This window comes from Neofelis nebulosa, chromosome 4, assembly GCF_028018385.1.
Source record: "Neofelis nebulosa isolate mNeoNeb1 chromosome 4, mNeoNeb1.pri, whole genome shotgun sequence".
NCBI lineage: Eukaryota > Metazoa > Chordata > Mammalia > Carnivora > Felidae > Neofelis > Neofelis nebulosa.
Window position 1 is genome coordinate 148958761 of NC_080785.1, and position 24668 is coordinate 148983428.

A 24668-nucleotide genomic window follows, 5' to 3' on the forward strand; every position below is an offset into this window, starting at 1 on the left:
GAGCTTTCTGTCTTACAGTCTACCCCAAAGTCTGCCAAAGGCAGTGCAAAGAAGGAAGGCTCCAAACGGAAAATCAACATGAGTGGCTACATCCTGTTCAGCAGTGAGATGAGAGCTGTGATTAAGGCCCAGCATCCAGACTACTCTTTTGGGGAGCTCAGCCGACTGGTGGGGACAGAATGGAGAAACCTTGAGACAGCTAAGAAAGCAGAATATGAAGGTAAATAGAGACTAGGTGCAACTGTCTCAGCTTTCTAAACAAGGGGGTGTTTTCAGGAATGCACGTGCGTAGACAGGTTTTACTCTCTTGTTCTTACCTCTTGCACATGAACTGTGTGTTGGGGACTGTCTCAAATGGCTCCCAGCCAACAGTTTAAATGCCAGCCTTGTCCTGACTGAGCAAGCACTGCCCCTGACTTGGCCTTTGGTCCTGGTGGGTTTTTTTTTTCCCCTAAAAAAATTTCTCAAATATTTTGCTATTAAAAATTGCATGGTTTTCTTCTTTTGTTGAGTCCTATAAGCATACGTGTGTTGAGCTGGGGAATGATTATATAAGAATGTTAAGTCGAATTTTGGTTAAAATTCATCCAAAAGGGAACATTCAAAATCAGGATCTATTATGGCTCTCGATAAGCCACATATTTAAGCTCCAGGCTGAGGCTTGGCTGAAAGCGCTTGGTTTCCTAGGCCAGTCTTGGCCTGTGCTATGTCTGCAGTCATAGCTACTTTTAAGGCACTTGGAGTCCCTGATAAAGTTCACCTGCCTTCATTTTCCTTTTAACTCTGTAATTAAGTTATTTGGGGCCATGAGCTATCATTTAAAGATTTGGTGGTTCTTAATTAGCCTTTAGGGACGAATACCTGCGAGATACTGTGGGGGGGGGGGGGGGGCAGGTATTGTTTTTTTTAAATGTCAGACATACCTTTAATAAAGAAATGAGTAGTGAACATTAGATTAGGCAGGACTCTTGCCGTGGAGCTATATTTTTTCCATTTGGAATTGTATATATTGTTCATTTTGCCAGCTTAGAGCTGTGTCTCTATGGTTCACCACTGTGATCAACCATTACTCTTCTTGGCTGGGTCTAAATCTGCTATTTTCCAGCAAGAATAAAGAAATTAATTGTTAAGCCTGCCTCCTTTATTAAAATTTATGGTATTTCCTAAGAAATTTTTCTAAAAAAAAGATTTTAGTCTTTTCATTTATATCAGTTGATTGATAATTGTAAAATTATCTGACAGGCTTCCCCAAACATCTTCTGCAGAATTCTAATCCTACAAGATGCTCAGACAGAAAAACCTTTGTGGCAAAACCAGTTTGAGAAGCATTCCAAACACTTCCACTCTTGGAAACTTATAGTGCATATTCCCATAGTAAAGTCTTTAAGACCTACCTTAAACACCTGTGTTTTGTCACCTGGCATTTTCTGAAACTTGATCAAGTATTCATATAATACTTTCTAGAATCATAAAGAACAAATATTTTGCAGAACACTCTTTAAGAAACCCTAGTCAATTCCATAAAAACCTCGAACTTTTCTTTGGTATTTGACCTTACTGACAGTTAAGACCAAATATCACTCCATTGGAGGAATATTGGAAACAAAGCTCATGTGAATGTAAAGCCCAGTCTAGGGCAGATGAAGCCAGTCACATGTGGCTGGTTATTTAGAGTGTGAACAAGAGAGACAAATGTGCTGGATGTAAAAGTATACGCTGGAGCAGGGCTGGAGAGAGGGGGAAAGGAGGGCTTCCAGGAAAGTCTCCTAAATTCAAATAGGAGTCTGAAATGGGAAAACCAAGTGAGAATGAGCTGGGTATGACTCAGCAGTGTCTGCCTGAGACACAAAATCTGAACTTGTGGTATTTGGACCAAAACCCAGTGTGGGTTTGAACTCAAAACCCAAAGTTTCGAGTTGGGCTAGTTTCATTTAACAGTCTTTTCCAACGCAGCCCGATGGGCTCTTCCCAGAAGGAGCCAACAGGTAGCCAGTCCAATATTCGATCCACAGGCCTGAATTTTTCTTTTTTCAACTTCATTTTTTTACTCTCCCATTTTACTGTGTCATTTGTGTAATGAAAATACTAGAATTTAGGTGCAAGGAAATTGGGTGCAAGGAAAATTGGGGGTCTAGGTCATTCAGTGGTTTTGTTTTTTGTTTTTTTTACTGCTAGCACAAGGAAGTGGGTTGTTCCAATGGCCTTTGTCCCTCACATTCATTGTACAGAGGATCTATAAACTGGGACAGTGTTAATGAGTGATGACAGGCCCATACAGGCAACTCTCACAGCAAGGAAGCTCTGACTTGCTTGACTTTCACATTCTTATGCTCATCGAGGACTGGAGCTGTTGCTTCTTGATTCTCTTTAAAGCCATGTGATCTTGAGCTATTTTCCACTCCTTAGATCAGCCAACAGTAGCCTTTTGAATTCCATGTTGGAGGGTTAATGTGTGGCAGTGGAATGTGCTATCATAAGTCAGGGCTACATGTTGCTGGTTCTCTCTGTATCCTTGGACAAGTTACTACCTATCTCCCAGCCTCAGCTTGCCCATGTGAGGAGTGGGGAAGATTTCCCGTTTATGAATAGTGAAGCAAAATAATCCCTGTATTGTGAGAGCTTTGGGAGCACATTTCTAGACTTTTCTAGTAACGGTCCAGCCTGCTAGCTCCCAAAAAGACTGGGAATGTGATTGTTGGGGCTACTGGCTATGGAGGGGTAGGACAGAGCAGCTCGAAGGAGAAAAGGGTACAGCAGGCGGTGCTCCACAACCCAGAACTGGCACAAGCAAATGCTCCTCTTGTACTTTGGATGAAAGAAGAGTGATTTCTTGGAACTTTAGCTGATTTAGGATGATCTATGGTCAGTATTGAACTGCTCAGCCTCAGGAAACCTGGTTCTGTCAGTACATTGTCCATTGTTTCATATGTGTATATATATTCCCTGCTTCTGATGACTGTAGCCTGGAGTATCATGCATTTTTTCCCCTCGGGGTTTATTAAACATGACCTCTTTGCTTCATTAGGATGTAGAAAGTAGTGTTTAATTTTCCCTAAAACCTTGTGAAGGAGGCAGTAAGCTACTTTTCCCTTACAGAGTTAATTTTCTTCAGCTGCTAAACCCCATGACACTAATGACAAGAGTCCTCAAATCGTAGTAAAATTGGGTGCAAGGAATCAGGAAAATAGTGTAAGTAACAATTGTGCCAAAAATAATAATGGGCCATGGAATTGCTTCATGTTGAAATTATAAATAATTTATAATGCTATTAATACTAGAATAATGGTAGCGCTTCTCATCTTCAGGGTGCCTTGTGAGATTAACCACGTTGGTTACGCTGGTGACGTGTTTAAATAAAACCTGTGCTTTCTGAATGTGTGTTGCAGTCTTAACATTCTTGAAATCTTTGCAGACCAGTTCTCAAGATGGGATAGGAAAGCTGGACGCTAGGTTACCAAGTGAAATCGGCCCGACTCCTCCTGTGTTGAGACTAGTCATCTACTGTTCCTTCCGTTGAGACAGAACTGTTGCCTGTGTTTTTACTAGTCCTGTTGAATGCAATGGATGGTATTTTGAATTCCTGGGTTAAAAACAGAATTGAAAATCTGAAATGCCTTTACAGAGCGGGCAGCTAAAGTTGCTGAGCAGCAGGAGAGAGAGCGAGCAGCACAGCAACAGCAGCCGAGTGCTTCTCCCCGAGCAGGCACCCCTGTGGGGGCTCTCATGGGGGTGGTGCCACCACCAACACCAATGGGGATGCTCAATCAGCAGTTGACACCTGTTGCAGGTAAAAACAGGAGCTAAGACCATTTTTTTCCACTTTAAGAAATTCCTTCATTTTTTTTTTTCTCCAATGAGGAGTAGGCCACAATCTCTAGGCTTTTCTCATGGCAGAGTCAAAGTTTCCAGTCGTCCATGTCGTCCTTCTGTCGCCTTTCCCATATGGGCAATGCCTCCCCTCTGCCCCAGAAATGGGCCCTGGGCCCAGCCCTGGGAATTAGTAGGGAGCAGCTCTAGCCTGGCTGTGGGCATGGTCTGGCGATACTCTCCACCCCAGACTGCTCTGGATATAGAGCCCTATAGCAGAAAACCTAAACAGACCCTGAATTCTGTTCTGGAGGGGCTCCCGAGAGAAAACACGAAACTAAGCTCTTAGGTGATACCGATTTTCCCGACTCATTCCAAGGTTCAGTTTGCCTTGTTCTGCTGCAGCCATCCTTAAAAGACTGACCATTTAAAAGGATTTTTGACAGTGAATTCTAAATCCTTTCTTGGTCACTAATGTGCATGACTGCTAAGTGGAGTACAAAGTCCTTATTCAATTCATTGTGCCCACTCTGTAATGCTTTTCTATTTAATTACATTAAACTGCATTTTCTGTTAGTATCCCAGTCACATATTTTAAAAAAAAAGAAAAGAAAATGATGAATGTGGTTTGCTTGTGTGTGTTGTCTCTGGTTCTGGTAGCCATGGCAAATTTGGCTATTCTTGAATTGAATAGCCTTGTCTGATGTGTCTCCAACGAGAAGCCCGTAGATCACTTCTCGGGTCCTTCCTTCGTGATCTCCCTAAGCCTGGTGAGGTCCATACAAGCCACCTGAGTGTCTTCTGAAGCAAGCGGTCTGACTTCTTTTCGCAGGGAGTCCAAGACAGTGTTGTTCAAGGCAGGCTCATTGGGATGCTGTTTTTGTTTTTGCTTTTTTGTATTTGCTTTTGAAGGAAGAGTAGCCTAGGATAACTTTTTCATTGTCGCTCCTACCTTTTGTGATGGCAAGTTCTCAAATGCACTGTCGCTCAACTCAGCAGTTGCACTCGCCAGAGCACATCTGAATCATGGCTTTTCAGTACTCTCAGTGTAACTGACGTTGATCTAACAAATCTCATAATCGCCTGCTCTATTCCATGGCCCATTTTGGTTAACGGGATTCCAGAGGGTTTTAGAAATCAGGCCTTGAACATGGGGACTTTTGAAAGTTAGAATTCCCTCGTTGACATCCTGTTTTGTTGCGTTTGATATGTGATACTGTAGCACTGTGCCCTTGACTAAAAAGCCCAGGGACACGTTAACAAAATGAATTCAAACAGCTAAAACTATTAAAACACAGCAGCTGCAGCATTTTAGCTCCCTGTTGGGGAATACCATCATAGCGCTCTGAGGGGCAAGGAGGGGGGGACCCCTTCACATTATTAAGCATGTGCTGCCCAGATTCCAGGCCATGGGAGTGAAGGGCAAGCAAGCATCCTGTACGGTCACCAGTCTTTGGTCCACAGTGGGAACTTTGCAGCTGACAGGGTGATTTTTCTTGGGTTTACAGATTGCTTAGGGCCTAAGTCTTAGCCTTGTTGCTGTCTGAGACCAGCTTTGCTTACAAGCATTAAAGCTCATTTGAACACATGTGACTGGGATAATAAGTGCCAAAGTACAGTTTAATGAAGACAAGTGTCATGGCTTTCAGTTCTTAATACTTTTCTTCAACCACAGCCCGTGAAGGCTGCGTTCAGATGGGCTTTTGTAATTGAAAGCAAAGCCTCCTAATGTCCTTAAACTCCCACCTATTTACCCATAAGAGCTGGAGCTGGTGGTGTGGTTAAAAGGCAGTTTGGCAGTTTTGTTTAAGATGATGGTATCTGTTCAAAAGTAGTTTTTACTCTCTGAACTCTCATTTTAAAAACCATGAAACTCATAATCCTATTTCATGTATAGAGGTACTATTTAGAATTCGCTTTATTGGTGTGTGTGATTTTAAGTTTTTCAGTCAGCTTAGATATGACTAATGAAGCAGGCTGAACCAATCTCAGAATTTTCAGTTATTTTATAGCTTCAAAAGACTAAACTTTTATCAATAGATACCTTTCAATAATCCTTACGGGAAAGTCAAAGAGTAAAGTCCTTAGAATCTGGAGTTTTCCACTGTTTCCCAGGGTCCTCCTACAAAGAGTGTTTTGTAAAAATGAGGTTTGGCACCCGTCCCTCAAGCTTCCCTTCGTGCGGGAAGCTGGGACGAAAGGTGATTGCATTCTGGGGGGAGCCTTATGTTTTGTTTATTGTGATCATTTCAAATCCCAGAAGAGTTAAGTTGTTTTTCTTGCTCAAAAAAAATGTCGTGTGGCTTTAAAGTTCTTTTGATAGGTGAGTTTTTGACATTTTGAAATTATTTTCTTTCTTTCACTCCTTTTGCCAAAAATACTGGTTTCCTGAAACTCTTCCCTAGCCAGCAGAAAATATTTTGTGTTATGAAGATACACTTTGAAAATAAAGGAATAAAGGCCTCTGTTCACAGAAAGTCTGTACCTCATTTAAAATGTTCCCTGTTAACTGAAGGTTTATGTGAGGGCATTTGTGAACTTGGAGACAGTAATGACAATTGGCATTTTCTCACATCAGCAGAGCCTGATTCTCCAGCCATTCCTTCTGAGGTCTGCGTGCCTGCTACCGAGTGACCTGGGATTAGCTTAGCTTGGCTTGGGAGGGTTTAGGTTTTACCTTTGTTTTACATGTTTAGAGATCTAAAGATGAAACATCATCCATTGTGATGGCTCTTCTCTGTTCCCCAGCTCAAGCCTGAACATGATCCATTTTTACCAAGTAGTGGTGGGGCCAGAAGGGAAGAGGAAGCCTTGAAAGGCTCTTGCCCACTCCCCCCCTCCACCCCCACGCACCCCAAGCTGGAGAACCATGCTTTGTGATCAGGGCTGTGCGCCTCATTTCCCTCCATTCCAGTGTCCCCTCATGTGTACCCATGATAGGCGTAAGAGTGTGGGCGGAGTGGGGTGATGGGGTTTAGTCTGTTGAATTAGAACCGCAGTTGCAGAACTGGTCACTCTGTTTGAACAGCTTGCAATAACATGACCTTGGGAAGGCTGTTACTGGAACTCCTCTTTATTATTATTTAATTAAAAACATGCAACATATTTATCCCAGGGAAGATAACTACAAATAATAATCTACTAAGTACTAATTCATCCACAAGTGTTGGATTTCATATTTGTAACTTTTTATTTTGTTCATTATTGCAACAAAATAATTGCACTAATTGCTGTTATCTCACACAGTACTAAGGGCGCTTTATTCATTGGTAGTGCATGGGGGGGATTTGTTATTACTTCGCTCATGTTGCATGTTAATGATGCATGTCTGAAATTTGTTGTGTCCTTCAAGGCATGATGGGTGGCTATCCGCCAGGCCTTCCACCTTTGCAGGGCCCAGTTGATGGCCTTGTTAGCATGGGCAGCATGCAGCCACTTCACCCTGGGGGGCCTCCACCCCACCATCTTCCGCCAGGTGTGCCCGGCCTCCCGGGCATCCCACCACCGGGTAAGAACTTCATCCTCCTTCATTCATTAATCTCATCTTCATATTCTTTTTTCCTCCCTCAGCCAGTTGTTCCCGGAGGTACCTGCTGCCCACTGTGGCCAGGCCTTTCCTCACTGAGAATCCCAGGGATGTCAGCAGCAGGGCCTGTCCCGTGTATTTGAGCAGGCGGCTCAGCACCTGTGCCCTTGGGCACCTGGCTCCCTAGCAGCAGCAGAGGACACATGGCAGAGACCAGACTCAGCAGACCAGGGGGCAGAAGGCATACTCTCATACCACTCAAACAATTTTACGTGTGCTCAGAAAACCGAATACAGCCTAGGAAGGTCATGCCCTCTTTATCAGTGAATGATACATGGATGATCAGTGAACGATATCCCAAATGGCTAGTTCTGAGTCACATAGGAAAGCACTTTGGGTCCTGAGGGCACTTCTTCCTCTGATTCAGTTCTTCTCTCACAAGGTCTTCTGTATGGAATCCCTGCTCCATCTCCTGCTTCTCAAATAGCCCTTCTAAGGGGATTGCAGAATCACTGATCACGGTGAATAAATCCTTCAGCCAGTCATTCTAGGAACAAAAAGGAGGGAGGGAACGAATTTGCAATGAACACGCTTTCTGTATATGAGTCCCCTAAGAAGTATGACATAAGACCTTAAAGAGCAGCATAGCCCTCCCATACTAACTGTGGACACTGGTTTATCTGTCAGCAGAAGCTCAGAATTTATTTCATGTAGAAGCATATAAATGGAGTTCAGAACTAGCTACAGATTTACTTTGTAAATAGTAAGTTGAAATATTACTTTATTGTGAAAGGAAGATCGCAGGTTCCCATATTGATTGCCATCAAATGCAAAAGAACTGACCTTTAGCCATAATCTAGTTGGAGGGAATGTGACCTGAAGATAACTTAGAAGAGCATTGGGGCCATTATCCAAAATACCAGCTAAAGGCCTGGCCCAGAGGACAAAATGTAGAAATGTTAGACTTGCCTCCAGCAGTGTTGGGTTATACAGAGTTCCAGAAGTGCTTCAGAGGTACACCCAGCAGTGGGCAGGGTGAGTGAACCTGGTGGCTTGGCCTAGAGCCTCCGGCCACACTCTTATGAGTATTGCTTAGAGAATGGCCATAACTCCACACAAGTGTTTGATTCAGATATACCCGAAGAGGAAATGTTTATGGCAGTGGGTACTTCATTTTAGAAGTAGTGGCCTGTGTGGGAGTTACTCTTGCAGCAAAAGTCAGTCATAAGATGGGTGTGCCCCTGTGGCAAGTAGAATTGGCCTTAATTCTGTACCTTCTCACCTTGACTTAGGGTACCCTATCTGACTGACTCAGACCAGGTTAGAGTTGACTTCTGGGTGCATTTGGTACTCAGTGGGAGCCACGTCTGAGGCCAGTACCCTCTAAGTAGCAGATACCTTTTGGTGGGTGTTGAGCACAGCTGTGTCCCTTTCCCCACTTCTTCGGGTGTTAAAAGTGCATTTGAAGGAGGCACACACTTAACTTTTAGTCGGGGAGACAGGGAAGAACTCTTAGTGCCCACACACATGCAGCACACACCTGCTTAGGCTTGGAGGAGAGGAGGACTCTGGGAGCTCCTCTGCTGACTCAGCCCATGCTCTCACTGGCTGCCCCTTTGCATGGCATTTTAAAACAGGAAGCAGAGGGGATTGCTGAGTTGTCTGTGCTCCCCTGCAGAAAAGGAGAAAGGCAGCTCAGGGAGGCCCCCCATGTTGTGGGATCTGAGGAGGGTGAGTGTCCCGGAGGGGGGCGGTGCACAGGGGTTAGTATGTTGGAGCAGCAGCTTACCCACCACAGCCTCTTAACCCAGTCACAAATAATCATCAGGATTCTGCTGTGGTGATCTGGAATATAAAAATCCCCACTTTGTAAACAGAAAGCTTATTTGTACTACTACGTTCTCTTTAACAAATGTCTAATACTTCCTGAAGTGGCATTTAGCAATTCAGAACCTTAGAATAGTGTACTGGTGCTGCCTGGCCAAAATAGCAACATTTTGAATCTAGAAAATCTAGTATGTGAAGTGAGCTCCTTTAGACCCTTCTTTGCAGCCAGCAGGACTTGTTTAAAAGTTTAAACAGGGGTTTGTTTGACTGTAGTTTGTTAGTTTTTAACAAACTGGAACCCTTCCTTATTTCAGTGTTTTATGAGAATAATAAATGGACAGTCCTGAGATGAAAACAGCCCCAGACACTAAAGTTAGGACATCTCACCTTTATCAGCTAGTACCTGTGGGACAGAAGTTGCTTGTGAGGCATCATCACTGGGAAGTTTATAAACTTACAGAGTACAAATGTAGAAAGAGTACAAAGTTTATAAACATAACAGAGTGCAAATGTAGTAAGACCACGAAATCTTTTCTCTTTCCCTTTGTCATTTTTGCATTTGAAGTGATAGCAACGAGGCTGATTTACTTCCAGATGATCCTTTTCCAAGTACTGCTCTACCAGATGGAAGTGACCTGTCTGCCAGTATTAGTGACTCCAGTTAGAACCAGGGGTGCTGGGGGCCTGTGAGTGGACCGCAAGGATGTGCCTCCAGCCACCACAGAGCTCATTTAACCGTGCACTTGCACAGCCTCTCCCCTGTGTCCCTGCTGTCCTAGCACACCGCCTGCTGCTGAGCCTGACTGCGGCACCATCACTGCCAAAATGAAACATGGGCTCCAGTTTCAGGAAAATGTGTTGTCAGAAGAACAATACCTTGAAAATAGAGGTGTATTCTGACTATAGTTTACCTAGGGAAATACTAGAATTTTATGCAGGGTTCAAATCATTTCTAAGCCATGAATAATTAATGTACATCTGACAAGTTGTACTACCTTTGTACTTAAAATAGCTAGAAAACCAAAGAATGTGAACTTTCTATTTGAATGCTGCATCCTGTTCTGGGTGCTTAGGGTTCTTATCCACAAAGATTCAAGGGCAGAGATCCATAGGTTTGCATTATAAATGGCATCATTTCTTATCAGACAGTAGTTTTTCAGTAGCCATCTCAACTCAGAACCTCTAACTGTGCCATTGCGTTCTGAATTATAGGTGTGATGAACCAAGGAGTGGCCCCTATGGTAGGGACTCCAGCGCCAGGCGGAAGTCCGTACGGACAGCAGGTGAGCCTCCCAGCTGGATTTTCTAGGACTTGACAGAATTCAGGTTATCCTCTTTCTCAGAGCATGTGCCAAGTATTTTTTCCCTCACCATGTGCCCTGTGCTCTTTCAGGTGGGAGTTTTGGGGCCTCCAGGGCAGCAGGCGCCACCTCCGTATCCTGGCCCACATCCAGCCGGCCCCCCTGTCATACAGCAGCCAACAACGCCCATGTTTGTGGCTCCCCCACCGAAGACACAACGGCTTCTCCACTCAGAGGCCTACCTGAAATACATTGAAGGACTCAGTGCTGAGTCCAACAGCATTAGCAAGTGGGACCAAACCCTGGCAGGTAAGGAGAGTCCTTCTCAACAAGCCTTTGTGAAAGCCGTGCATCATCAAAGTCCTCTCACTATGATTAGCGTGTTATGTCATGGGGTAGAGATCTACTTTTCGTATATAAGTAAAATAAATTTTATCTTGAACATGACACACCGAAGATGGTGGGGTTTTTTTGCTCAATTTCTAGACTTTGTTTTGTCATAAGCATCACTGCTGTCTTTTTAAGTATATTCTGGGGGCGCCTGGGTGGCTCAGTCGGTTGAGCGGCCCACTTCGGCTCAGATCATGATCTCACGGTCTGTGAGTTCGAGCCCCGCGTCGGGCTCTGTGCTGACAGCTCAGAGCCTGGAGCCTGTTTCAGATTCTGTGTCTCCCTCTGTCTGACCCTCCCCCGTTCATGTTCTGTCTCTCTCTGTCTCAAAAATAAATAAACATTAAAAAAATAAATAAATAAAAAATAAAAGTATATTCTGAATTTTTTCAACAGTTTTTCAGGCATTTGAGCATCAGCACAGATGCACTTGGGTAAATTAAAAATTAAGTTCAATTTTAAAAAAGAAAAGAATATTGGAAAACATGTTTCAGATAACCTGTTGAGTCTTCATTTAGCTCAGAGGACTTCCTGTGTTTTCAGTACCCACTAAAATAACGTGCCTGGCTTCTGGGAAGAAATGTGGAAGTTCCTACTCATTCTTCATTTCTAAACCTAATTTGATTTCTTTCAGAAGTATGGTTTCCCTTTCCTCACATTTACCTTTTTAGGAATTTTTGTTAACACTAAAGAAATTGATTATCAGGACTGCCTACAACAAAATAGTAGTGATCAGATCTTTTAGGTGTTTGTGCAACTCATGTGTTCCCTTTTAGAGAATTATGTTATATTGTGCAGCTCTTTTGTGAAGTCATTATTATAAATTAGATAATTTCTAAAATACATAGCATAAAATAAGACATCCTTAGCTAGGTAGTCTCATACCTAAGCACGTGGTTTTCTAAAAACCAAGATGCCTAATAAAATAATAGGCATTTGCTTGGAAATACACTGCAGGGTTAAAATTCATAATATTTAATAAATAATAAGTGTTAGGGGTACCTGGGTGACGCAGCTGGTTAAGCATCCAACTCCTGGTTTCCATCCAGGCCACAGTCTCACAGTTAGTTCGTGGGTTCAAGCCCTGCGCTGGGCTCTGCGCTGACAATACGGAGCCGGCCTGGGATTCTTTCTCTCTGAGCCTCCCCCACTGGAGCATGCGTGCACCTCAAAATAAATAAACTTTAAACTTTAAAAAAATATTTAAAAAATATTAAATGTTATATGCTTTAGTAAATCTGTCAGGCCTTAGGACTGAGGGGGAATTGTTACCTACTTATATTTCTCCTTATTCCTACTTATATTTCTCCGTGTGTATTTTAATTTTCAGCTCGAAGACGCGATGTCCATTTGTCAAAAGAACAGGAGAGCCGCCTGCCCTCTCACTGGCTGAAAAGTAAAGGGGCCCATACCACCATGGCAGATGCCCTCTGGCGCCTTCGGGATTTGATGCTCCGAGATACCCTCAACATTCGCCAAGCGTACAATCTAGAAAATCTTTAATCACGTCAATTACGTTTCTTTTATAGAAGCATAAAGAGTTTTGTGGAACAGTAGCCATTTTAGTTACTGGGGGCGGGGGGGGAGGAACAAAGGATGATTTTTATTGCATTTTACTGTACATCACAAGGCCATTTTTATATAAGGACACTTTTAATAAGCTATTTCAATTTGTTTTTGTTATATTAAGTTGATTTTATCAAATACACAGAGATTTTTTTGCATATGTTTCCTTCGTTTAAAACCAGTTTCATAATTGGTTGTATATGTAGACTTGGAGTTTTATCTTTTTACTTGTTGCCATGGAACTGAAACCATCAAAGGTTTTTGTCTTGGCTTGGGGTTTTTGATTTTGGTTTTTGGTTTTGTTTTTTAAAAAAGAACAAACAAAATGAAAAAAAAATACGTACACACACACACGCACACACACGCACCCATGAGAGTTTACAGATTAGTTTAATTTGACAATGAAATGTGAAGTTGGTCCTAGTTTACATCTTACAGAGGGGAGTGCACTGATGTCTGCTTCATGTGCCTCAGTATCTCAAGTCACTTTAGCAGAAGTGAAGGGTGGTTTTTAGGTTCTAGGTGTTTGGCAGACATGGCACATTTGCTCTATGGACTCAGAGGCTTGCTCCAGAAATCTGAAGTCAGTGCTGTGCATCCTTCTGCAGCTGGTACATTGCCCAGACACCTGCGGGGCAGAGCACTGTTTCTTGTGCTGTTGGTCATATATGGTGTCAGTTATTTTTGCAGAACATGTGCACAACCTTGAATTGTATTTAGTCTTGGCAGGTAAGTTTAAGGGTACTTTTGGTCTATTTATAATGAATTCACAATTTAATCCTATACTTCTTAGATTTAAAATTTTAAATCTCTTACATTGAAAAAATTGAAGTTTACCTTGAAGAAAGCATTGAGGTGTGCATGGAGGTGATTTATTTTTCAAACCTAACACCTAACCCAGCATAGGGAAGGGAGTGTATATGAGCTGTGTCAGAAGCATAATTGTAAAAGAGTAGATTGTCTACATATGCAAATATGTTTTCGTACCTTTATTTCCTCATCAGATGTGGCATTTTTTTCCTTCTGACTTTCAGCATTGCAAATCTCAACCAGAAATTTAAGGCTTTCTAGAATGTTTTTTTAAATTTAGCTTGTGCTTTTGAATTTCAGGAGAAAATAATTATAATTTAAGAAAATACTAAAAAAGACCATTACGGATCCCAGACACTTGGGCTTGACCCTGTCTCTCCTAGGTGACCCTAGAAGAAATATTTTCAGGTAGTGTATGATGCTCAGACAGGTAGAAAACTCCACGGTTTTGAAACCTGCTTTTTTGTAACAAGATGGTTGCCATGTTGGTGGAGCTTCCCTTACTGTTTGTAAATGGAGAGAGTGACCCTCACAGGATACTTTCTTCTTTTAATCTGGTATAAATCAATACCTGGATATTTAATTGCCATTCTTACTAAATCATGAGGACAAAAAGAGTGTAGAATGGAAGAAAAGCCTCTTGTATCTAGGTGCTTTAAATACAGGAGGCCCTTGTAACTTAATTGCGTATAGTCAACCACTGGATCTCAATTTGCATCAAGTATTTTAAATAATTCTGACTTTTAAAAAATGTATTGCAGTAGTATGTCAGTACCTTATTGTTAAACTGAATCAGATAAAGAAATCTTCAGTTCCTAGTTATTTGGGCCATTGAATCATCATGGACTGTATAATACAATCAGATTATTTTATTTCTAGACATTCTTGAATTACACCAAAGAACCTGAAATCTAATTTTGGTTAAGTTATTTATTTATTTCATTCACCCATTTTATTTCCCCTTTTAAGGTCTGGATGAGACTTCTTTGGGAAGCCTCTACAAACTCTTCACTGTGGGCTAGGGTGGGGCATTAGAAGCCAGGGCACTCCTCCTCCCGGCTCCTTCCCAGTGTCCAGAGGTGCTGTAGAAACCATAGATCCAGCCAGGGGCTTCCCGAAGGCAGTGCAGAGCCAGGCCAGGGGGCCGGTAGGCAGGCCCTAATTAAGTTTAAAAAAGAAAATCTATGTATTTATTTTAGAATCATGTCTTTCTGTATATTAACTTGGAGAATATCAGTTAATATTTAGGATATAAGATTTGAGGTCAACCATCTTCCAAAAAAGATAAGCCAAAAAAAAAAAAAAAAAAAAGTCCTGACTTAAAAAAGTACAAGTAAACTATATACATCTTTTTTTTTTTTTTTTCCCCAATGAATTTTAGGAACTAGTGATATGGCTTAGAAAGTATAATGGCCTAAATGTTTTCAAAATGTAAGTTCATATGGAAAAGAGTTTTGTTTATATGGGGGAAAAACCTATTGGTTTAAAATAGTAGGTCAGCCAACTGATTTAAAAGGCGCTGAATTGCCTTGTTTTGAACCCCCCCTTCTCTTCCTATGAGGAAGCACTGAAAGGGGATGCTTCCCTGTGTGAAATCTCAAACTGGTGTTGTTGACTTTTGAGCTTGAACATTTTCAGACCTAATTAAAACTTGGTTTATTCTAATTTCTGTATCAAAGGAGGTTTAAGTGGGAACTAGTCTTATAACATGTATGTATCATATGTTTGTTCATTTAAAGCTTTTTAATCCAAATAAAAATGGAGTTTGCAAAGTGATTTGGATTAACCAGGTTTGGTTGTTCTGTTAAAGCTTGTGTCAGATGTAAGTGTCAAGCAGATTTAATTGCTGCAAGTCTAGATTTTATGCTGACAGGGACACAGCTGCCAATTTAAGGGAACAAAGCTCCTCAGGTAGAGGCACAAGTCAGTGACCAGACCCTGGTTCAGGGCTTAGGCTGCATTAACACAAGCTGAATGTAGTCACACTGCAGCTTGACATGCCCCACGCCAAGCGTCTCAGGCAGGCAGTCAAGGAATTCCTGACATGTCCTCACCATGGGTGGAAATACAGGTCGAAGTTTAAATTGTAGTTACTGATGGTGGAAGTCAGGAAAGCGTGTCTTATATCATAAAGCAGTGTAAGCCATTTGAAATAGCTGCCTGTGGCCAGAAGAGACCAGTGGCCCAGTTATGTCTTTACACATGCTTGTAATACAGCTCTTAAAGACATGACCACACTTTTAATAGAAAGTGTTGGTAAAATCAACCAACTGTTTTCCTCTAATATCACTTTGCAAATCCCTGTGGCTCTGTTCTCCTAAATGTTTGGGGCTGTACTGCATCTATGCTCATGGGCATATTTTGAATGATCATTGATATGTAGTCAGACATTTCCTGCTGAACACCATGAGCAAACAAGTACTGTTACTGTGTTCCTTTTTAGCTTGGAAGTATGCTAGGTCAGCTGAATGAATGTTCAGAACTGAGCAAATTAACAGACTGTTTCTATCCCCACAATAGACATAGTATTCACTTCTTGTGGGTTGCACATAAATGTGGCAAGAAATTCTAAATTTAATGCACATGTGTAAAGACTAAGAGCTGACACTGTAGTTTTGTTTTTTTTTTAACGTTTTATTTATTTTTGAGAGAGAGACAGAGTACAAGCAGGGGAGGGGCAGAGAGAGAGGGAGTCACAGAATCTGAAGCAGGCTCCAGGCTCCGAGCTGTCAGCACAGAGCCCGATGCAGGGCTCAAACTCACGAACTGTGAGATCATGATCTGAGCCGAAGTCAGACGCTTAACTGACAGAGCCACCCAGGCGCCCCTGTATGGCTTTATCTAGGAGAGGAATTGCTTTGGAAAACACCATGGTCCAAATGTGTTTTGTTGTTGTTGTTGTTTTTTAAGAGAAGTACCTTGGGGTGAAAAATTCAGACTTACAAAAAGAAAGGAAGAGAGATTAATGTGCTTAAGTTATAACATCTTAGATTTAGGCAAGACTTCCAGAATAAAACCCTTTAGACAAAGATAGCTCCCCTTTATGATTTACTATGTGCCTAACTTAAATACTGTCCCTATCAGTTCAGATGAATAAGTGAAGCTCCAAAGCCACGTTCTTTACCCAACACCACACCGGACGTAGATTTCAAGCAACAAATGCTAGTTCCGTTTTTGTCATTCTAGAAGTATTACAGTTTTTAAAATTTGAGTTATTAAATTTTTTGCCTTGTACTTCACACTAGGGGGCACAGCAGTTCTGTAATCAGCATATAAGAGCATTGCTTTTCACATTATTTAAGTTCCCTTAGCAGTTCCAGTGTGTGAGAAGTAGGAGGCTTAAAATTTTTTTGAGGTGAAGCTTAAAAGCTTTCACTTAGGTTAACAAAGATTAGTTCTTACTTTGTAGCATCCAAACAACATACTCTGAGAGTATCTTCAATTTAATGCAACAGATGCTTAGCTAGTCTCCTTGCCTGGAAATGAGACATTTCTTATCATCTTCAAAGTTCTGTTGTCCATCAGTAAATCAGAACTCTGATATATATTTTAAAAAGAAGAACAGGGGCACCTGGGTGGCTCAGTCGGTTAAGCGTCTGACTTCGGCTCAGGTCATCATCTCACGGTCCGTGAGCCCCGCATCGGGCTCTGTGCTGACAGCTCGGAGCCTGGAGCCTGTTTCAGATTCTGTGTCTCCCTCTCTCTCTGACCCTCCCCCATTCATGCTCTGTCTCTCTCTGTCTCAAAAGTAAATAAACGTTAAAAAAAAAAACAACACACACACAAAGAAAATGCTAAGGAAGGTTAACATGAATTTGCAGCTGTGATTCTTTCTGGGGTGCAGGCAGGGGGGGGGGGCGGGCCAGGGAAGGAGCCCACAGCAGACACAGAAGTTAACTGTCAGTTTTATGGGCAGTTGTAAAAGGTGTGTAAGTTACAGATTCTCTCTAAATTACCAATACTAAACTTCTAGAACTGGGGTGGGGTATGGAATAAGGCCATATAATTGAGAGAATCCTACTACAATTTAATTCCTCATGCTGCAGTCTAATCACTAAAATGCCTATAAGGTCAGGTTCACCAGGAACTCTCTAGGTGACACTGCACAGAAGAACCTCCTTCCTCTCCCCAGTGCTGTGGGGTCATCACTGGCCTTTACGCTTAAGCCATCTCTGAGCAGTGACCCTGAGCTGCAGCTGGTGTGGATAGTGCTTTAAGGAGATCGGAGTAGTCAGTGGGTCTTTATACTGATTCTAACATAAATGGACTAATTTAAATTAGAAAAACGGGAAGAGATGTTTGTGACAAAGATTATTGAGAATACACTGTGGCCTTAAGCATCTGCTTCTATATATTCATGAGCAGTCATTAGAAACTATTTTGAAACTTAGTCTTCTTTAATACAGATATGTTCTTGTTTGAATAGATGTTGGATGTAGTTACCAAGCAGGGATTAAAAGGGAAAAAATGGATACAGCTTCTGCTTTTCTTACCAGCTGACCCAAACTTACTCTGGGTCAAATTACAAAATCTCTCCTCTGAGCTTCCGATTCAGATGAAGTCTGTGGTTACTTTATGGTTGCTTTGCAGTGTGAAGGTTCACTTTCTCAGGGAAGAAGTAGTGTCTTTATCTTTAGCAGCTGGATGAAAGCACATCTTCATCACAGAGGGGTGGGAAGCCTGTCCCCTCTGGAGTCCTTATGGAGGTCCAGCCCTTGTATATTAGTGGGGACAGGCAAGGGGAGGGGTTATTTCTGTTCATAAGAGCACCTGACATGAGTAATGTGTGGTCAGGAATTCCCACCACCCTAGCAAATATTGACAGATTGGTAGCTAGCAGGAATGTAATCTGCAAAATTATCTTGGTTTAAATAATCTTGCAGTAGAGATCTTTTATCTCTATGTTTAAATCTAAATTCTGCAAACAAGTAATTATTTGTGGCCTAAAACAAGACTTCACAAATAATTCAGACTGAGACTGCACTAAAAAGCATCCTGACTGATCCTTGAATTGTTTTGTTTTGTTTTGTTTTTGATCCTTGAATTGTTTAAGAAATATTTTCATGGAGGGACACCTGGGTGACTCAGTCAGTTAAGCTTCTGACTTTGGCTCTGGTCATGATCTCGCAGTTGGTGGGTTCAAGCCCCTCGTTGGGCTCTGTGCTGACAGCTCAGAGCCTGGAACCTCCTTCAGATTCTGTGTCTTCCTCTCTCTGTCCCTCCGCCATTCTTGCGCGCGCTCTCTCTCTCTCTCTCTCTCTCTCTCACATAAACATTAATTTTTTTTTCTAGTATTTTCATCGAGTGGATTTAATGGGCAAGAGCGTTTCAGGAGGAAAGTATTTTCCATAAGTGCCATCCAACAGTGACTTGGGAAGTATTCAAGCAGAGACAGGAAAACTATAAAAATTCTTTGTAAAGGCAGTTCTGGGAAGAACAAGAGATCTGAAAAGTACATTTTCAAAGGAATTGAAACCAGTAGTAAAATTTCATGTTTACTTTATTGACGGCTGAAGTACAGTCTCCGATGCATTTTCCAGCCTTCTCTGATACTGTCGTTCTGAGGCTTTTCTACGGTAGACATCATCTGTGTCAAATAAAAATTTCACTTAGATTTTTAAGAAACAGGAATTAAAAGTACTCAGATCTGACTAATTTAACCAGTGGCCTAGAGCTCTCAAGCTCTTTCTGAATCTCACTGTTTAACTCAATGCCAAAATAGACCTCATTTAAAACAAAACTTGAGTTAGATGAGGACTATGTTAATGCAGTTCTGGACTTTAATAGCATGGTAAGAGTGTCTTCAAAGACAGGATCCTGTCCTGGCATACCTCTTAGCAATGTTTTTAAGACTTTCCTCACTTCCTCCCCTGCCCACCCACCCCCCCTTCCCCCCCCCCCCCGAAAAAAAATGTCTTTCTCTGAAATCATCCTTAACTGAAGTGCCTCAAAGGCACGTCTTGCCCTGCAGCTCTCTGCTACTCCCTCACCTACACCAGGAACTCAGGGTGGGGAGGTGAGGTGAGTTCCCTTGTTCTCAACAGCTGCCCTTCGACACTGCAGATTCTTCACCCTCTTCCTTTGGGGCTTACGCCATTTGCCACAATGAGCACCTGGCTCTCTCATGGGCACCTGGCTCCACCACTCCCCTTCAGTCACTGAAAATGCTGGCATCTAGTTCAGGCTCCTTGACCTCCCTGTGTGATCTTCCAGGCAACACCACCTGCCATGGGGATGAAGCACTAGCCCCTTCACCTCCCTGACTTCTCTGGCCACCTTCTGCCATCTACTTGCGGTGTTCTCTGAAGTATTCATCCTGCTCTGACCACAACCTCTACCACCTTTCTAGCCATTCCGTCCTTGAACCTCTATCAACTTCTTCCCCAGGCCCTTGGCCCCTGAATACCTCCTCAGCCCCCTCTTGTTCTCTCTTCCTGCCCAAACCAGCTGCAGTCCCCTCTTAATAACTTCTTGACCCATCTTCAAAACCCAACTATAGACTAATCCAATTGCCTTCCTCCTGCATGCCTCACTCTGCTTTGTGGTGTAGGACCAACTTATGCATTTAACTGGGTCCACTTGTGATGCCTGACAATCCTGTTTCCTCAGTCATGACCCTGACCCTTCTTCACTTACCCCCAGAAGGCCATGGACCCTTCTTCACACAGCTAAGTCATCAGTAAAGAATTCTTCCAGCTAACTTCCAAGGGCTGCTCTCATGCCTCTGCTCTGATCCCAAGCTCTCCCACCTTCTCAAGAGCCAGGTATGTGTAGCCTGTCTCCACCCCCCTCTCCTGACCCGAATCTCCGTATCTTCAGGTCTCTCCTGGTGGGGGAGGGGAGGATGACCCCCACACACACACCCCACACCCCCCATTCACAGAGTCAGATTCCTGAGCCTCTGGGTTTCCTCCTTGCCTCTAGGGCTACTTCTAGTCATCCTTAAAATGTTGGATTTGCCTCTGACTTTCCTTCCAATCTGGTTTCAAATGACCCATAAACCCAGACCCATGAGACAGATCTGCCTGCTGAGCTTCAGATCTATAGAACTATCTCCACCTCGGCACGTCCAAAAACGGAGTCTGGACTGCCCCGCCAGTGTCCCCTCCCTAACCCCACCCCTGCCCCGGCTGTCCTACCAGAAGCCTCCACCACTCATCTCCTGAGTCCACTCAGTCACAAGGCCCTGTCAGTACCATCTCCTGAGTGTCTCTCAACTCCACTCTTGGGCATCCCATCTACACCCACCCGACCAGGCCATCATCTCAGGCCTGAACAACCAACAGCCTGTGTTCTTGCCTCCTCTCCACAAGAACCCACTCTCTTGTTAATCCTCCGCAGCTTAAAACCTGCAATCCTTTGGGTACGTTCTTGGTTCTCCAGTGCTTCTGGACACATCCGCCCAGGCACATTTCTAACCACTTCATCCCTCACTCCACTCACCTTTAGGCCCTCAAACAGTAATCTTTCACACCATGGCACTAGCGTCAGACTTTCACCTCCACAAACGTTCCCCTCATCTGGCTGACCTACTCAGTCAATCTTCAGGTCCCACCTGGCATGGTAACTCCTGGAAGCCTTCCCTGCACCATCTGATCCAGCTGAGGTCTCCACACTCCCCCAAGACTGCCATTGCCCCCTGCCACTGTCCCCTCAGTATTGACCACACTTAATAGTAACAGTCTTTATGATGGGTCTCTGCCATTAGAGCTCTTCTGAAGGAGGGGACATTGCCTTGTTCCTTACATACTCTCATGGGTGTGTATTAAATACTGATGAATAGATGAACAAAAGGTAAGTATCTTTAGGAAGCGCTAATGTAACAGTGTTTTTAAAATAAGGGTTGGCCCAGCACCTGGATGGCTGGGTAGGTGGAACATGCAACTCTTGATCTCAGGGTTGCAGGTTCGCGGAGACCCACGTTGGGGCTAGAGATTGCTTAAAAATCTTTAATTTTTTTATTTAATTTTTTTTTTTTTTTTTTTAAATAGGGGCGCCTGGGTGGTTCAGTCGGTTAAGCATCTGACTTCGGCTCAGGTCACGATCTCCCGTTTGGTGGGTTTGTGCCCCACATCGGGCTCTCTGTTCTCAGGGCAGAGCCCCCTTAAGATCCTCTGTCTCCCTCTCTCTCTCTGCCCCTCCCTCACTCTGGCACCTGCTCTCTCTCAAAAATAAACAAACACAAAAAAATTTGTTTTTAAATGAGGGTTGGTAATTCGCGAGTGATAACGTGTTTCTGGAGAGGAATAAAGCAGAAATGGCCAAGGGGGTGGGAAAGTTTTTCCAGAAGGGTAACTAGCGCTAAGGCTTGGCAAAGCAATGCCAGGCATTCTTTTCACAGGCATTCTTTGCTGGGCCCTGGTGTCAGTGACTCTGTCCCGCAAAGACTGTGGCAATCCTCTAGGCCAAGGCGGACCAGCTCTCTCCAGGGTTTGGACTGAAGAATCCAGAGAGGGCTGACCTAAGATTAGCAGGTGTTTCCATGAATCTTCAGGGTCGCACTCGCTTCTACAGTGCTGTGAGCAAGTGTGTTCCTTAGGACCAACCAAACAAATGTCACCGGCGGGCAGGGACGAAGGGGCTGGCTTGAGAGGAGGGTGTTCCGCGTGGAGTCACGTGCTCTCCCCTCAAAGTGCAGGGAAGGTCTCAAGGTTGGACACCAAAGTGCTTCTGTCGCCCCGCTTACAAGAGAGCCCGGGGCCGCGAATGTAACCGTACTTGCCCTTCTGACCACGGTAAAGGCAGCTCAGCGCTCAGAGTGGAATGAGCAGTCTGCAACCTGACTGTCCCCGAGGGAAACAGGTCCCTTGCCGCCTCCTGCCTTCCTGAAATGAAACGGACGCTGCTGCACCCCCACTTACAGAAGGTCTCCTGGCCCACGCGCAGTTTAATCATGATCCACTCCATCGTTCCTCCCAGGACAAAAAAGAAGGGCAGGAACCTGTAAACGCCGAGTCGCTGCTTCCCGGGCACCCGCTGCAGGATCCGCTTCACCTGGGCCCTGGAAAACATGCCCGACCCAGGTCGTGGACAGGGGTTCAGCGGAACCAGGAGCGACGAGAGCTGCCCCAGCTCCTGGACTGGAGCTCCCTGCTGAAGACGAGTCCGGCGGCCGGCCTGCGCCACCTCCAGGCAGCCGCGGAGCTGAAGAAGCTGAGCTCGGACACCCGGCCCCAGAGACTGGGCGGCTCCACCAATCAGAGTGCGGTGGGGCGCGAGGACCCGCCAATCCGATTGCGGCAGAGTGCGCGTGCTCCTTAAGGTGGAGCCCAGCCCGAGGGAGCTGGCGCAGGCGCCTAGGCTCTGGAGGCAGGGTGGCCCAAGGGGGCGGGGCCTCCCACGTGGCGTCCACCCCGCTCCGCCCCAGCCTCCCCAGTGCAAGCCAGTGCTCGGAGTTGGCGGCGGCACCCCCTACTTTGCCACCGCCATCTTTTTTCTTAAAGTCCTGCTAGAAGTGACGACCCTCTCTGATGGGCTAAACGTATACCGCATTGTACTATAGAGTGCAATTATGCAATTCTTTGCATTTATTTCGGGGTTGCGACTGGTGACAAGAATACTAAAAATAACAGAATTTGATATGCATTGTTGAAAGCTGAACTTTATCACAACAAAAGTCCAAGTAATCACCTTGTGACAACCCTGAAATTAATCAAAGCCATCCTGTATCCGGGGCACTTACCGTTATACAGGGACGTGTAGGTGCTTTTTATGCATCATCTCCTTATTCACAATAATCACAGAAGAGCAGAGTGGCTCAGGAGCATGGGCTTTGTCAAACCACATCCCTTGCTCCACAAAATGGGACCCTTTCTCTGATGCTGGCGATAACGATTTATTGAGTGCCAGTTCTTTACATGCACTCTAAATCCTAGGGAAACTCGCCTTTATTTGCATCTTCTCCTTTTATAGATGGGAAACTGAGAAGTTAAAAGCTTGAGCCAGGTAGTAGCAGAGCTCAGACTCCAGAGCCTTCACTCTTGCTAAGTCACTAAGTCTCCACGCTTTGTTGTAAACAGCTGTCACTTTATTACCTAAGGCTAAAAAAACAACTGGGTCCTTATCTTTGGAAAGGGAGACAACTAGTACACAAACTAAAAAAATCAAATGAAAACTTAGTGAAAAAGTCTGGTGACGTGAACACAAAGTATACACAAACAGGCTGGAGAAGAGGGACAGAGCAAGCAGGGCCCCTGGCAAGGGTCACAGAGCCGAGCTGAGCAGCCAGGCCAGTGCTGCTACCCGGATAACCTGCCTTCTCCAGCTTCCCGCACACACTGGCTTGGCACTCACTCGTTTCTTTTGGTGGCTCTGGAAGCCTGTCACTGCGGGGCACCCATCTCCCGCCTGAGGAGACTTGTGGACAGGTGTTCAACGCCCTCCTAGCTTCCTGGGGCTCACACGTGCCTACCCTTCCGCCTCCATCCTGCCCCATCACCTGGCCCAGGATCTGGCCCACCATATGTAAGTGCTCAGCCAAGATGCAATGTGTATTCAAATAGGCACACACCCTTAAGCCGGGAGGAGCACCCCAAGGAAACAGAATGTCTAGCCGGCCAGGTCCCCACCGACAGGGCCCACCGGTGCAGTGCACCACCTGGTACGCAGCGGGCTCAGGAAACAGATCTGAGTAGAAGAAACACAGGTGGAGAGTGGTTCCAAGAAGGAATGCCGAATTTCGATGGAAAGTCTGGAAACATTGCTGGAAGAGACCGCGGCATCTCAATGGGGGCCCCGCGCGGGGAAGCGGAGAGTGAGGTCGGTGCGGCTGTTTGCTGAGGTCAGAACCAGGCAGGCGCAGTGACCCCGGGCCCACAACTCTGCAGCGCACCGCTCAGGGGTCCTGCCCTAGGTTAAAAGGGGTCATCTGTGTGCGGTAGAGGGCGGGAGCGAGGAGAGGCTGCTTCAGCGGCGCTGTGGGTCCCGAGGTCTCACCCGGCGTGGGGAAGGCTCTTTATTCGCTAGAGTGAAACTGGCCGGCCTCTGATCTGCAGGGAACAGGACCCTCGCCGCATCACTGGCTGGGAGCGGTGGCGGAGCTGAGGTCGTGAAGGACAGGGGCGGGCGCGGGGGGCGGCGGGCTAGCGGACCCGGGAACGGAGGGGGAGACAGAGGACGGGGGGTCGAGGTGGGGCCGCCGCGCTCCGACCCTTCCCTCTCCGTGTCCCGGCCGTCTGCAGCCTCAAGGAGACGACCGTTCTTGGGTCCTCCGACCTCCCGGGAAGGGAGCCCAAAGAGCGGCCATCGCTGCGGTGGCCACCGAAGGGGGGCGCAGAGTCCTCCTCAGCCTCGAGGAGACGGGGGAGGGGGGCTAGGGAACCCGTCCCGCCCCGCCCCGGGACCTCCCGCCCCCCAGGCCGAGGGGCGCGCCCATTGGCCGGCCGGGCTCCGCGCGCCGCGCCCATTGGCCGGCCGCCGTGAGGAGCACGCGGCCACCGTGG

At 44.9% G+C, this 24668-nt stretch overlaps 2 protein-coding genes across 47 annotated transcripts in view; one reads left to right on the top strand and one right to left on the bottom strand.

Annotated features, from left to right (window-relative positions):
• The window catches only part of PBRM1 (polybromo 1), a 119153-nt gene extending 104150 nt beyond the window's left edge, over positions 1-15003 (top strand). For 20 of the 46 annotated variants that reach the window (XM_058726616.1, XM_058726608.1, XM_058726607.1 and 17 more), the window contains 6 exons: positions 19-220; positions 3623-3787; positions 7160-7315; positions 10373-10443; positions 10554-10770; positions 12182-15003. In XM_058726616.1, the coding sequence (XP_058582599.1) occupies positions 19-220; positions 3623-3787; positions 7160-7315; positions 10373-10443; positions 10554-10770; positions 12182-12354 (984 nt within the window). In that variant the 3' untranslated portion in view covers positions 12355-15003. The remainder of the gene's footprint in view (positions 1-18; positions 221-3622; positions 3788-7159; positions 7316-10372; positions 10444-10553; positions 10771-12181) is intronic. The other 26 variants (XM_058726642.1, XM_058726641.1, XM_058726650.1 and 23 more) reach the window with 3 other exon arrangements.
• Positions 15004-18709: 3706 nt separating this feature from the next.
• Positions 18710-22392, bottom strand: LOC131510062 (ubiquinol-cytochrome-c reductase complex assembly factor 5). Its single transcript, XM_058726679.1, has 2 exons — positions 22089-22392; positions 18710-18814 (listed from the first exon to the last, which is right to left on the bottom strand). The coding sequence occupies exons 1-2, from the start codon at positions 22237-22239 to the stop codon at positions 18723-18725; spliced, it is 243 nt and encodes an 80-aa protein (XP_058582662.1). The 5' UTR covers positions 22240-22392; the 3' UTR covers positions 18710-18722.
• Positions 22393-24668: the final 2276 nt, after the last annotated feature.